Source organism: Adelges cooleyi, unplaced genomic scaffold (genome assembly GCF_023614345.1).
Source record: "Adelges cooleyi isolate 19-005CV unplaced genomic scaffold, UGA_ACOO_1.1 ACOO_flye_CR_arks_rails_tigmint_CR_PRNA_30, whole genome shotgun sequence".
Classification (NCBI taxonomy): domain Eukaryota; kingdom Metazoa; phylum Arthropoda; class Insecta; order Hemiptera; family Adelgidae; genus Adelges; species Adelges cooleyi.
Window position 1 is genome coordinate 13,398,824 of NW_026095971.1, and position 15,617 is coordinate 13,414,440.

Here is a 15,617-nt window from a genome sequence, read left to right on the forward strand (position 1 = left end):
TACACCCATACGGTTTAAATGAACACAATCAAAACTATTGTACAAGATATGTTCAAGTTTATTATTGAATTCCGCGCGGCGACGGCCAATTAAGTGATTGATGTCAATTGACGGTGGCCGTTGATCCCCGTCGGGGGCGTTGATAGTTCCGGGAACGGTCACTATACCCGCGCCCACGTCACCCTCCCTCACTGCTCATTGCCGCCTCAGGTCGCCGTCAAGCTCCGTACAGCTTGAACTTCCTCACGTACTTGCTCACTGCAGCCTTGGCACTGGGTTTGATAGCCACGCACGTGGCCACGTCTTCGGGCTGTTCCTTCCACACCACGTGATGCACGCCGTCTTTTCTCAACGCCTCGGCCACGCTCAGCAGTGCCGGTTCATCAGGTACCTGCGACAACAATAATACTTATGGTTAGGCGGACGTTATACTGCTTATTATTTCTATTATAGTTCGGAATTAAGGCAGTTTTTGGAAGTTGATTTATTTTTCGGACAATCACAAAATCCTTTACAACGATTATTAATATATTTTTACATCTAAAACATTGTTTATTTGGTTTACGGTGGTCTTAGAGTAAAAACAAATTGCAAAAATCAAAACATGATAGCATTTTAAAGAAAATTACTTATCCATTTTTAATATGGCTATTATTTAGTTTGATACTAGATTTAAAAAAGAGATTTTTTTTTCTTTTTTAAAACAGTGAACTTTTAAAAAAACGAATTCTGCTTAGTATGGTTTTTACATTAGACAATTATTTTATTATTGCAACTAAACCTAACGAAAAGGTCGCTGAAAAACATTTATTTCTACTTCTGGACTGAATGATAAGCATTGGTACATCAATGTTACATATACATTAATGTTAAACAGTACAAATATTAATAGGTATTGAAAATTAAGGTATAAGGGTTTAAATGTTGAAGATATAAATTTAAATTATAAATATTTTATATTATCTTAGCTCACCAAGTTATGTTGCAAAAAATACGACATAGAACTTAACTTAGTGGGATTAACATGTTAACATTTTGAAATTTATATAGCTTTTATCAATAAAACAAAAATGTATTAATTAATAACAAAAACTACAAATAAAAACAGCCATCAAAGTGGGGTCGGGGCATAGTGAAGACGCAGCACATTTAATTGGGGATGGGAAGGTCACAAGTCAGAGGTCTTAGGGAGTTACTAACTGAATAGGGAGTTAGCATTGATCGTCTATCTTCCTTAATAATACTTTGCCATTGTTAGCAATAGTTAATGTATTAATTGGTTAATTATATTATCGAGGATCTTTTTATTGACTTTGTTTTAATAAAACTTATGAAAAACAATAAACTGATTAAATAAACTAATGACGTAATGGCGGAAATCAAATTATTAGTGCGATAATATCAAGGATAAACGTTGAACTGTGTACTGTTCTTTCCGAATTCGAAGAACACAAGATTGTTAGCTTTTTTAATTCTTATGTTATCGTTGCGGACACCAAATAAACGGTTCAACGAAACTTACGCATATAATATCTGAATATCTCGACTTTATTATACGAAGAATAAAATTCGGCTTAGAATAAAATTCATTCAAATAAAATTCATTAGAAGAAAATTAATTTAAGGAACCATTCTTGTGCGAGTTAATATATTTATTTTAACAATAGTATAAATATTACCTTAAAACATAATTAAAAGGTAATAATATTTTAATTACGTAAATTGATTAAATTTAAACTTGTATCATTGATGTCATTGAGATCAATAACCTATCCTAGCCTACTAGCTGTACACATCAGCAAAAATTAACTTGATAATCTAATAATTGTTTATTTTAATTATCTAAGTACGACTACGGAGAACTTCAGGATCAATAATGTCATATTAATTATTTTTCTAATGCAGACAATGAACAAACGATGTGTATAAAATTAATAGGTAGTAAAAAATTTTACAAAATGTGATGTTGGGTGTTTTAATTGCAAAACGTGTTTGCGAAAAAAACATGCTAACTTATTGCCTGATTATTTTTACTATTCTGTACACCCATGTTAATATTGGAGAAACTAGCAGTAAAGCTAAATTGAATGCATAACCATATTACTAAACTCATATTACTAAACAATTTATTTGGTTTTTCGTATTAAAATTTAAACATTGAAATATTATCATTTTAATAAGAGTTTCCTATTGAATGTTCAATAAAAAGTGTTCAAACAATTTTTAGGCATCTTTTCCTGATAGACATTATTTTCTTAGTGCCCGTAAAATTTTTAATGCTTTTAGTTCGAAATTCGCCTCTTTCTAGTTTGTTGAGCCTAAAACTAATCACCAACTAACTAGCCGCAAATTACCTTTTTTTTTTTTTTTAACATTTATCACTAATTCCTTAGTTTAAATTATTGGCCGTCTATACCCAACTATAGGGCTTATATTACAATCCCAAAATGAGCATAGTCTGACAATGATTTTTATCACTTTAGTCTTGATTATTACCTCCAAATCATTAATAATTTCATCGTAACTGTTCTGTTTTCTGACTTGTTTTAGTTTAAGAGTTAATTTTTTAGAGCCAACTCCGAGGCCTTTTAAAGTCTGTCGTTTAAGTTTTTACACTCACTTCTAAAACGACTTTGTGCATGTTGTTCAGGGCACGCAAATACTCTTGTGTATCCAGATCTGAGTAGTAGGTATGCGTGACGGCCACACAAGCGTGACAAGCTTGGGCTATCACAGCTCCGGACGGCCACTTCAACGATCGGGTCAAATCGCCTCGCACCAGAACGTATTGTACGAGAGACGTCATTGTGCTTGCTGAAAAAAATCGAACAGGTTTATAATAAACGTTACATTAATTGGTGAATCAAACACTCGGTTCAGCGTCTACAGCAAGACAGAATTAACTGCGGGTGGTGTGTTATCAGTTTTTACTGAATGACTGTGAATATCATTGTGCCTAAGATATATCATACGTATACTAAACAGAATAAAAACTTTTAAAAACACCCAAGGAATAGATGGAGATTGATCACCGAATCTTGTATTACAAAACAAACAATATTATATTTATACAAATTCAAAACAAATGTATCTTAATAGTAGTAAATAACAATTATAACATTATTATTATTATAATATATAATAAAAAATAGGTAAAAAAAAATATTTATATATATATATATATATGTGTAGTAAATTTCCGTGTTTCAAGTCAGTCGAACGAGTTCCTCCGCCTGTATACGGCCACGGCCCTGAGCCGTATGTCTTCAAAGCACAGTCCTATGTCCATTTTGAGGTTACGGACTCGCACCTGAACGTCCTCGCGCATCAGATCAAAACACATGGCGATGATGCCCATGCCCAGCAACAGATAAACGAATTTGATGACAAGTTTCATGGGATGGTCAGCCCCAAAGTCCTGTACGCTGCCCACCGGCACGAAGTTCTCGATGCCGATCTTGCACAAGCTGGTCACGCAGAAGAACGTGCTGTCCAGGTACGTCCAGTCCTCCAGCGTAACAAACGTCACCGTCCCCGTCGCCACGTACGCCACCAGTACCCACAGGCACGCCGTGGACGGTACGATCACCCTGGACTTCTGCGGCAGCTGTGAGTTATAACCGTCCACTCCGACCTTGTCTTCCATGCTGCACCGGTATAACGACGTGTATAGCCACCGGAAGGTCTGTGCAAGCACCTGCAAACGTGATAAAAGGGTTCGGCTGTAATGTACCACTTGATAAATAACCATTATAAACTTATGCCAATTTTGTTAGAATGTGTACTAAGAATTTAAAAAATCGTTAAAAATGTAGTAGTCACTAAATATCAAATAGTGATTCGTGATACTTTCCAAATAGTAACAGACCATTACATTTTTATAAATAGAAAGAAATCCTATTTTTAACTTTCGAAAAGTGCAAAATGATAAAGCTATTTTATTATAAATGAAAAATAACGAGCATCAACTAAATTACACAGTTGTAATTTTAGTTTTTAAATATTATTAATATATCTTTATAGTAAAAGAAATACCTTATAACCTTTATCGTTTAAAATACATAATTATTAATGGGAGTATTTTACCAAAGGTCTAAGTTATATTTTATCCTATCCATGTATATTTCCAGATAAAATTTCCCCCTCCCCAGCATAAGAAAATAAATACGTTAACAAAGTTTATTTTAAATATGTAAAAATAACGGTTATTTCAATGATCACTTAATTTCTGGAGGAAAATAACTCCTTAACCCGATACTCCCTTTGAAAACGCTACTGAGCGAAGACAAACTGAGAGGTTCGACGATATGACCAAAGAGTCAACGACAATTTATAATGTCTAGTAGCTTACAGATAAACATAATAATACTGATACTGCATGATGTTTATACTTTATATACACGTTATATTCGACAACGTTGCCAAACGATTAATTGCTATTTTTCGGTCCACTGAATGATTCTGGACTGTCTGACAGTGTCGGCCAGATATATATAATTATTATTATTATATTACAGGCATCGAGCTATATTTATAGAGTCTGGTATCACACAAAAAACAGAAGTGACCGAAAACCAGGGAGGGAGTACTTGATTTTAAATCGAATTTCTTCCAAAAGCCAAAAAGACGAAAGCCGGGAAACAAGCCAAAATCCGGCCGCGTGTGAAAGCGGTAATAAATATAGCTGCGTTGGGAGGTTTTTACATATACCCACAAGTCTTTATGAACGCGGTCTCGCTAAATATACGGCTCAGCTCATAAAAAATACAAAAATATACTAAATACTAAAAAAAAAAATCGTTCTCTATGTGATCATTGTAACCATAAACGTCAAATGTCAGCTTTACTTTTAGACGGGCCAAAACGTTTCTGTTAACCTGACACAATAAGTGTCTCGATAGGATTAGTCGTTTTATTCCAGCTTCATTCACTGGATTTGTTAACAGTATTTAAAAACTAGCAAAATATTAACTTAACTAGCGAATTCAGCTACTTTTAGGACTTGGTTGTAATGTAGTTGATCTTTATCGAAGCCCCAAGAATATAAAAACTGACACTCAGTTTCTATTTATTCTCTGGTTAGTTCTTAATTTATAGTTGATTATGAATACTTCGGAAGCGCAATTAAGTAAAAAAAGTGAATCCAACTTCAATTTTGGAATTTTATTCTAGCACATACTTTAAATAGATGAAAATTGTCCAAAAAATAAAAAATGCTATAAAGGACAGGGTTAAAAGTAACAAAAATATTATGTTCTGACACTCAATTCACGAACTGACAGTAATATTCTATTAAAATTTGGTCTCATCAGTTCGGTTTCCCTAAAGGATATACATTTTTTATTGTAATTGTTCCAATATTTTTGTTTAAACGTATAAATTAAGTCTTAAACTGATTATTTAAATTATCACTGTTATCACTAAAAACAACACGACATCTAGTAGGTACACTATTAGTTATTAATTTTATCTGTAATAAAATTAATGTATAATAGAGACGTTTCAATTAAAAAAAACAGTAATAACCTAAAATAAAATGAGTGTAATGATTTCACCAAATAATCTGCCATTGTTAGCGATTTAAAATGGGTAACAAAAGTGTGTACGTTTATTGAATTAAGATGAGCAAGAGAAAAAAATATTATTGAATATTTAATATAATACTGGTAGGTTAGGTAGGTATATTGTTATCGACTCACCTTTCCCATGTTTCGGAAGTAGAGCACGTACAACGGTATGCCGAACACAGCGTACACAACGGTGGCGGCTTTGCCGAGCGTCGTCTTGGGCACTACGTTTCCGTACCCGTTCATGGTAAATATGGACAACGAAAACATCAGGGCGGCCGAGAAGGACCACGTCTCTTCGGCCGTCTTGCCATCATAGCCCTTCTTGACGATCAACGCCAATTTCTCTTCAAAGTGCTTGAGCGCTCCCGTCACCTGCCGCGTCCAGTTGGCTTTGTGCAACACGTTGAACGTGCTAGTGGCATTCCACACGTTCGCCGAACAGTTGTGCCGAAGTTGCTCGACCGATTGCTTCTGTGCGTCGCCCGCTTGACCCTCGATTTGGATGAAGCAAAACGCGCCCACCACTGCGTAACCGACCACCAGGCCCCCAACGCCTACTTGCGTGCACATGAACGCCACTAGCTTGCGACAACACTCCTTTAGTCGCTCTTTGGGGTTGTCGACGCCCGACGCGTACGGCGCAGACGACGACCCGGTACTACTCTTGTCGCCCACCGGCACCATTGCACGCCACTGACTGACACCGCCGCCGTCAGGGCCCACTCAAGCGACGGCAGTGGCCGCCACGACATAATATAGCCGGTGCCAATAAGAGCCGCACCAAAATAGAAACGGCGCGTTTGAACGCGAGGAATACTAACGACGCGACACCGGCTGTAACGCGTACATTTTATTATTGTAATCGTCAGTAATGTAAAATTCAATATTAGTATTGGCAATAGTACTCACATACAGTGGCGTATGTACAGGGCTTATCAGGGACCAGGGTGATATATCATCCCCTAGCGCCTTAATTTGTATAAATATATTATTAATAACTCTTCTTGTAAACGTAGAAGTAGACGTAATATCACAAGAACATTCCATTATAATATTAAGTTAAGTATTATATTTTTATAATAAAAAATATCTACTTAAATTTTGTTAATTTTTTTTTTACCTAACAAACCCGTTTTTTAAAAACTTACTTTTTCTTGATAATTAATTAGACACAAAATACATGTCCGATTGAAACTCGAAAACAACAAACCATGTAGATAAACAAGCTGTTCCTTATAACTTACTGTTAAGCTCAAAGGAAAAAAGTTGACCTTTTTTGGTCCAGTCATAAGGTCAAGATTTACATAGGGAGCCAGATGATATTTTATTTTTTGTTGCATATCGCAAAAGAAAATTGTAAATACACCAATGTACACATATAACACATTGCGGTCATAAAAAGGTAATGATTTGCACGAGTACACGGTACATTACAGCACACAGTCAATATTTTATAATTATCGGCTTACGCGACCGGGAAACTTTAAACGGCATACCAAACTTTTTGGAAAACATTTTTTACGCGTTGCATCCGTAGTACGTCATATTTCACTACTTTCGGTTGACCACTTCGTCCGAGCACGTTTAGAAGTCTATTGAAATTCATGCCGAGCTCCGTCCCAACAAAAGTTGAATAAATATTATTGTAAATTATAAACAAAATTGTCTTTTTAGTTTTTGACGCGTTTAAAGTTTATCAATAATTAATAACAACAATAAAGTATTTGTATTGCAACGTTTAGAAATAAAAACAACAGTCTTATTACGTTATATTAATTTATAAGTATTATAACAATGAAATGTAATAAATATATTTATATATGCGTAAGCGGTAAGTAAATAAATTCAGTCTGTCTCAAAACCCCTTCCAATTTTTTTAATTAGATATAAACAATTAAAAAGTTTTAAGAATTAGATGTCATCATATCATAGATAAAAAATATTACCAAATCTGTACTATTAATTAAGGTACTATATTGAATTTATTATTGACAACACTAGAGTGGCTGTCAAACAAGGATGGGAAGTAATTGAAGTACAAGTATTTAAAAAAACATAATTGAAATAATTTTTAAACTATTAGGGATATTTTGGTGCCTCAAAATACTTTTATTTTGAATTTTGTACTTAGATTTTAAGATACAAAATTGAAAATACAATGTTAATTGTTATCATTATTAATGTGTCAGTTTTCTGGTTAAGTTTTATATTATAGCTGATATTGTATTTATTTAAATAATACTGATACATTAGTGGAATCAACTAAGGGTTTTATCTTAGACTTTTAAGTAAAATAATTTTAAATGAGTATTGAATTATTTTAGAACGAAAATATGATAAGTTAACTGGAGACTAATTTGAGGAAAAACACAATAAATTACGAATGGAGTTCAGGAAAAAAATATATACAACTTGTCAAAATTGTTAATAATTACTTAATTCCGTTCAAATGATAGTTTCAACAAAATCAATTATTTTTACAATAAATATTTATAACTATTTAGCTATATAATATTATTAAATAAAATATATTCCTATAATAATTACATAATACTTCTATTATAATAAAGTGTTTTGCTTGCTAATAAAACAACACCAATATTTCAGATTAAAAAATAAGAGTATAATATTCATAGTTTGTACCTAAATTCATGGTTTTTAAACGCGTCAAATTTACATTATTTGTCACAGTAGCTGTTTTTAATTATGATTCTTAATTTGAGAGCTCCTAAATGTCCTTGTGATTTAGTAGGTACACAACTTCACGACTTGACGATAGTTTTAAGTGTTTTTTTTAAATCATTACAGTCCGAAAAACAATACATTGACTGGCATATAAATACCAAACATTAAAACACTCACCAAGTGTCACTCAGGCACAGGTTAGTAATAAAAAACAATAGTTTTTGAAAATCTACCGAAGTACATTAAAACAGATTAGAAACTTCTATATTATAATATAATAACAATTCGCCGTGTTCAACATTAACGATCTCACAGCTGCTAAACATGTTAGAAAGGCCCATGCCAGAAACTTTGGTAATTTCTGAGAATTGCTCTGAAAACCAACGACAATTACAAAACTTTACGTTAGAAGTATACGAGCACATTACGTTTAAATATTAAAAGTAGCTAAGAAAATTACAAGACACCATAAATAATCAACCTAAAAATGTAGGTAAATAGGAATTAGGAATTAAATATAGTTACATATATTTAAAAACTCGACTATTTTAAGATTAAAAGAAGTATTAGAAACAAATTACCTCTGAACTACTACTTTGTATTTAAATATCTATTTAGCGATAAACAATGGAATACATCAGAATAATAACAATATAGACAGTATTATTGCGTGGCTAATTTTAGTTGTTAAAATAATTAGGGTCGTGCCAGTTTGACCTGCTCTTTATCTTAAACAGCAATCAATTTACTGGCCTCTTTTGATTGCGGTATTTCAATACGCTATCTGTAAAATAATTACCAACGTTCAATTCAAAACAACAATTTTAACAATCTAATTATATTATTGTGTTAACACTTTTTCCGTTATCTTTTTGTCAAATTAATTTATAAATCTCAAATAAAATATGTCGAATAGGTACCGTAAAAGTGGGTAACTTGGGGCAGTTTTAAACTTTGACATTATATATCTCAGTAAATAATCATTGTATGGAGACAATATTCATATAAAAAGTTTTCTCTTGATCTAAACTTTAATATGTACTTCAATTTAAACTTGTATACTAAATTCCTGATTTTATATTTGTTTTTTGTAGCTGTCCCAAGTTATCCTTGAAAGGGCAAATCTTGTGGTAGCTACTTAATTTTGTCAAAAAACTCATTTTGTGCCTTTTGTAGGGCACACTTGGGGCAAAACAAATGAAAAAAATGGTTGTTAAATGTTTTACCTTATAATCGTAAGATACCCAATGTACATTATAGTGAAACTGATCCCTCAATATTGAATTATTATTTATTAGCTAAAACACCATAAAAAAAGAAACAGGAAAGAAATACAATTTTGTTAACATAATTTATTAGTACTAACTAGGTACTATACTATAAAGTATAATACATTTTTACTATTGAATAATATAAAAAATAATAACATAAACCATACAATGCAAAGATGTTTACAAATATACCTACAGTCAAAAGAAATAAATATTTATACATACATAATTTGAAGAAAAGGCAAAGGTTAAAACTTAAATTTGAAATTTTGGGGAAGATTTTGGACTTTAAAATTAGACTACGGTAAATTTTAGTGCTAAGACTATAAAGTAATAAAAAACAATGTATATTTTCTATTTACAGTTTCGCATCGAAATCAGAGACGAATCCAGGGAGAGCTATCACTCCCCCCCCCTTTTTATAGATTGGATCCACCCAGGGCTTAAAGTGGGAAAAAATTACAGGGGGGACTAATGTCTCCATATAGTTTTAAGCGTTCCATATATAATTTTATGTATAATGTCTAATGCATATAGTATATGTAATATAGAAACAGTGATTGTATAACATACTCATCCCACTTTTATCCCTGAATAATGTTCAAATTTGTAATTTATTTCATAAAAAATGTAAACCACAAATAATACAACATTTTTTAAGAATAACTCGTGTTTTATACAAATTTAACATTTTGAAAGAGAATATTTTTTCTTATAATATTAAGTTGTAAGTAGTGGTTGTCTTTAAAACTACAAAAAACCAGCCAGACAAAAAATATAAATACATCATAAAAATGTAATGTTTTTAGTGCTTTCAATTGTACAAGAAAAAATTTAAATTCTACGCATGGTGGGGTGAGTATGAATAAAAAAATCACACATTCACACTTCACCTACATATATATGTTATCACTTATGGGCTAATCGAATACCTATTTATCACAGTATAGCCATTTACAATAACTAATAAAATCAATTATTTTTACACGTATATTAGATAGTCCATAATTTGTATTAAATACATTTGATAAAAGTAAAGTAACAATTGATAAAAAAATAAAAACCAAGATTTAATCTCAACGGAATTCTGAATTGACTAATGTTTGGTTATAATTGGAGTGGTACGGTGTACCTTACGAATGATTTGTTTAAGGGAACGCTTTTTAACTACCATTAGAGGTAGAGGGACTAAGTCCCCCTGCGTCCCCCCCTTTCTTTAACCCCTGGATCCACCTAAGACCATGCGTTTATTTGAAAGTTATAGTTTGAGTGTTTATTTGGTTTAATTACTTTCATTAATTATAGTAGTTATTTATCCTAAAAATTGGTTTTTCTTGTTACCTACATGTTAATTAGGACTTTGCGTATTGGAGGGTAGAAACCGTAAACTACGATTAGAACAGTAGTAGGAAATTCCCATATAATTACAAATTACAATTATGTAAGCAGGTATTCAATTACATAAGTGACGGTTAAGTTAGGTTAGGTTAAGTTTCTTCACATTAATTCTTAGTGTGCCCAGTGCGTCATATTTACACTTAACTGAATTGCTCGAGCGCTTGATAAAACGAGAACGATGGTTTGTGAAAGATAATACTCGTTACCTGTTTGATGTCTGGAGAGTTTATTTAATAGCATCCCTTTATCATTCCTAAAAAACGACCTAACTACTGCCTACATAGGTACTCTTCTAATTTATTTTCTTATGAATAATCTTCGTCGTATTAATTTAGGTAGTGAGCAAGTAATATTTGACTAATGTAGTCCAGTGGCGATCGCCCATAGCTATTATTTTCCTCTATGGCACCTTCTAATTAGTTAATTAAAAAGATAATTTTCAGATACATTCATGTTTTCAGTTTTTCACTGATGTTTCGGACTCATTGCAGAATTCAACTTCAGAGCAACGGCTGACAGATATTCGGTAGTCACGACGGCGAAACAGTGACTATCGCTTTGAAGATGGACTCTGCAACGAGTCCGAAACGTTAGCAGAATACTGATACATCTAAAAAGTTATCTACATAACATTTCAATCCATGAAAGTTTTAACACATTCAGTACTATTATTCAAAAAATTATAAGGTTGAATACTTATCTGGTTAATAACCAATTTATGTATTATATACCTACAATTTTTTATTATTACTATTAGCTTTCATTGTGCTGTATCAACAACTTAATTTTATTAAAATATGAAATTTAAATACAATGAATTATAGTTTGACAACACAATTTATCTTTGAAAATTATGTTAGTACTCAGTAGTACAGCAAATACAAATGTGTAGAAGTTTATAGATTATACAAAGTCTGTTTTAAAATATTTACTATTATACATACATATAAATAATATTATGTTAGTCTCAAATGGTGTGATTTAAAACAGACATTTTAGATTCATACATTTCTTGGGACATATTTTTTAAAGGATCAAAAACAGTTGTATTCTAAATAAAAATATTTTTCCAACAAATTTAAACATTTTTTTTTATTTTCTAATAGGTATACATTATTTGTGACAAACTTAATTATATAAATTATTACAAAGATGTCATTACATAATAATACGTAAAACGAGAGCATTTTGATAACTAAATTATGATAATTGTATTTAAAAATATAAAAACATGATTTTAAAATGATAGGATAACAAAATAAACACTTATATAATTAAGTTTTGTGTACTTTTGGTTTTTAACTAACAAGAAAAGAATTAAATAATTTAAATATATATGTATAATAATATACTCTTTAAGACCAAGTTCGATTACTGATTCTCACTGACTAGTAACTTTGTGAATTGCATTGGCAAGATAACCAACATTCTTACTAGTAACACCTGCCATTGAAATACGTCCATCATTTGTTAAGTAAACACTATGATCCTCTATTAATTTCTTAACATGTTCTTTTTCTAATCCAGTATAACAAAACATGCCAATTTGATCAGTTATGTGTTGCCAGTTTCTCGTCGAACCTTCATTAGCCAATAACTCTTTCAATTTATCTCTGACCGATATAATTCTATCCGCCATACCTTTGACTTCAACCATCCAATGACTTTTGAGTTGAGGATCAGTTAGTATCTCTGACACTAACCTGGCTCCATGAATTGGTGGGTTTGAGTACATTCCACGTATAATAATCTTAAGTTGAGACATAATTCGATTTGCTTCGTCGGTGTCTAGTGATGTCAAGGAAAATAAGCCGGCTCGCTCACCGTACAATCCCATGTTCTTAGCAAAAGATTGAGCTAGGGCAATTTGATGACCATCTGACAAAAATGTTCGTACAGCCACTGCATCACGGTCAACATTACCGGAAGCAAATCCTTGGTAAGCCATATCAAAAAATGGAAACAATTTTTTCTTTTTTAATAAATCAGACAACTCTTTCCATTGTTCAGGCTTAGGATCAACTCCTGTAGGATTGTGAGCACATGCATGTAATAAAATAACAGATCCAGTAGGAGCAGATGACAAGTCATCGATCATTCCAGAAAAATCGAGACCACAGGTCTTCGGATCATAATACCTGTATGTTTTAACTTCTAAACCAGAAAATTTAAATATTTGCCCATGATTTCCCCATGTTGGTACAGGAACCCAAATTGTTTTAAGAGGAGCATACCTTTTTAAAAATTCGGCTCCAACTCTTAAAGCTCCAGTTCCTGATATTGACTGAATGGAGGCAAAACATCCATTCTTAATAATAGGCGACTCAGCAGATAATGCCAATTTTATAGATTCATTGCAGAACTCGAGAATACCACTAATCGGGGCATATTCCTTATTCAAGTTTTTTTTTAATAAACGATTTTCAGCTTGGATAACACTAGGCAAAACATAAGGGCTTCCATTATCATCTCTGTAGGCACCTACACCCAAATTAATTTTTTGGGGATTTTTATCACGTTTAAATGCTTCAGTCACACCTAAAATGGCATCTGGAGGTCCTTGTTCCACATTAGACCACCACAAAGACATCAATCGTACATTTTTTTGCTGCTTAAACAAAGCAGATGATAACTGCTGACACTTTGACATAGACATGGTTTTTAGTTTTGAAGCACGTCAGTTGCAGTTTAAGTACAGTATCACAATAACAATCTATAAAATTAAAAAAACACAGAAAAAAGATAATAAGTAATGATTTTTTAAAATATCACTGGAATTAACTACACTATTTATGGAAAAACAAAAAAAAAAACCAAATTTAGGTATGACTAATTTTATTTATGTTACTTAAAAAACAACCGTAAAACCTTAAAAATAAAAGAGACAGAGTGATTTATTTTTTAGACTACACACCAAGTTGAATGTTAAACATAACATCATTTATACAAATTAAGCAATTATAACCTATTATGTAATTGTATACATGATAAGGTTTTTAAAACCCATAGTTAAATGGCATTAGCAACAACTTAAAATGTATACTAAAGTTACAAATTTCTACTTACAAAAATCAATTATTTTATAATTACTTTCAAATTCTAGTAATTTTATTTGATAACTTAGAAGTACTTAAAACCAACAAAATTTATCACGGATAAATGACAATGATTAATGGTTATTGTGAAATAAAATTATAAAAATTATTTATAGTTAAATACTTTTAAAATAATGTTGATACCCATAGTTTTCTCCAAAATTGTTAGTACTGAACACATTTTAATTACCTTTTAATTTTATATATCTCCTAATAATATAATTAAGGCCTAATAGTCTATAAAAAAATTAAAAAATTATGAATATTTCATAAACTCAGATAGTTTGGTTAAGATAATCCGTATTTGACTAATTGTATACTTCATATTATACTTAAGGTGGCCACATACTACAGTTTTATTTTAATAAAATAATAACATTTAATTGACAGTGATTAGTACTTAATTTGTATACATCTTTATGATCATTTTGGTATATATTATTATATAATAATATAATCGATACTTTTGACAGTAACATACTGTTAACGATCTTCCAACCAAATGGTTCAACTCTTTTCCCAATTTTAAGGTATATTTTTTTGGCTTACAATTTCAAAAGTTCTTAACGATATTTCCTACTTTTTTTGTTGTTGTTATGCTATATAAATTTAAATTATTTTTTCTCATTATTTTATTATTCAAATTAACAATATTAAATATAGTATATAAATAATACTAATAATAGATACAAATATGTATAACTATATGCATATCTCATAGATTTATTTGGTGGGTTGGTGCTATATACTAGAAGTTTTGAATTATTTATTAATATAATAGAACGATGTCATAAAAAATATTAATTGAGCCTTGAAATAATCACTTAATTAAAATATTTATTTTAAATAATGATCATATTGTTATAGTGGCGTACACATGCCCTTATTGTGTTGCCGATTGCAGCCCAATATGATTGGCCAGAGATTATTATGTTTAAAAAGCTATACTTTAGTTTAAGTACCTAGCTATAACTTATGAACTTAAGGAGTCTGTGAATTTCAGACTTCAGTTTTGTATTTATTGTGAAAACATTATAAGATACCAAAAAATCAATAAAATGTTTAAGGTTAACACTTAATAAATGTATTTCTAGTTATTTAAAATAATACAAAATACATACACTAGAAATTATTAGTTTTTTAAAAAATTAATACTTGAATAAATCATATAGTTGAAAATATTCTATTAATACAATTTAAACTGTAACATTTAATAATTTTTAAAATAATTTGAAAAATACTTGCTTGCAATATATTTCCAATTTAAAAATAACTACAGATATGATAAAGAACATTAAGGTAATTAGAAATTGATGTAGATATTAATATACTTATGAGGAATGCAATAAACATCAGGGTTAAATACAAATAATATGCAATCATTTATATGAAATTTAAATACTAGATACAATATTGAATACACTTACTGTTAAATCGAAGAGCTTCCACGCAACTGAAGTCTGAACGTTTTATTGTTAATGCCGGATGAAATGTTTCTAATACGAACCTTATGAGTTATGACAAAATTCGAATATCAAAGCCGAATGCCGATTGCCCAAACGATCAGATTAGATAATACATATTACTGCGGGCTAAAA

The 15,617-nt window shown here is 31.1% G+C and overlaps 3 protein-coding genes across 3 annotated transcripts; all 3 read right to left on the reverse strand.

Annotated features, from left to right (window-relative positions):
• Window positions 1-37: 37 nt before the first annotated feature.
• LOC126839379 (putative peptidyl-tRNA hydrolase PTRHD1) lies at window positions 38-15,570 on the reverse strand. Its single transcript, XM_050574682.1, has 3 exons — window positions 15,447-15,570; window positions 2,621-2,814; window positions 38-391 (listed from the first exon to the last, which is right to left on the reverse strand). The coding sequence occupies exons 2-3, from the start codon at window positions 2,804-2,806 to the stop codon at window positions 218-220; spliced, it is 360 nt and encodes a 119-aa protein (XP_050430639.1). The 5' UTR covers window positions 2,807-2,814; window positions 15,447-15,570; the 3' UTR covers window positions 38-217.
• LOC126839377 (TWiK family of potassium channels protein 7-like) lies at window positions 2,995-6,463 on the reverse strand. Its single transcript, XM_050574680.1, has 2 exons — window positions 5,700-6,463; window positions 2,995-3,697 (listed from the first exon to the last, which is right to left on the reverse strand). The coding sequence occupies exons 1-2, from the start codon at window positions 6,252-6,254 to the stop codon at window positions 3,212-3,214; spliced, it is 1,041 nt and encodes a 346-aa protein (XP_050430637.1). The 5' UTR covers window positions 6,255-6,463; the 3' UTR covers window positions 2,995-3,211.
• LOC126839376 (aspartate aminotransferase, mitochondrial) lies at window positions 12,158-15,570 on the reverse strand. Its single transcript, XM_050574679.1, has 2 exons — window positions 15,447-15,570; window positions 12,158-13,637 (listed from the first exon to the last, which is right to left on the reverse strand). Exon 2 carries the CDS (start codon window positions 13,578-13,580, stop codon window positions 12,306-12,308), a length of 1,275 nt encoding a protein of 424 aa, XP_050430636.1. The 5' UTR covers window positions 13,581-13,637; window positions 15,447-15,570; the 3' UTR covers window positions 12,158-12,305.
• Window positions 15,571-15,617: the final 47 nt, after the last annotated feature.

Bases quoted from the DNA above. Each gene is read 5' to 3' on its own strand.
- LOC126839379 (XM_050574682.1), bottom strand. From the start codon at position 2,806: ATGACGTCTCTCGTACAATACGTTCTGGTGCGAGGCGATTTGACCCGA. The intron at 392-2,620 runs GTGAGTGTAAAA...TTGTTGTCGCAG, and splicing joins TGCACAAAGTCGTTTTAGAA to GTACCTGATGAACCGGCACT.
- LOC126839377 (XM_050574680.1), bottom strand. From the start codon at position 6,254: ATGGTGCCGGTGGGCGACAAGAGTAGTACCGGGTCGTCGTCTGCGCCG. The intron at 3,698-5,699 runs GTGAGTCGATAA...TCACGTTTGCAG, and splicing joins ACTTCCGAAACATGGGAAAG to GTGCTTGCACAGACCTTCCG.
- LOC126839376 (XM_050574679.1), bottom strand. From the start codon at position 13,580: ATGTCTATGTCAAAGTGTCAGCAGTTATCATCTGCTTTGTTTAAGCAG.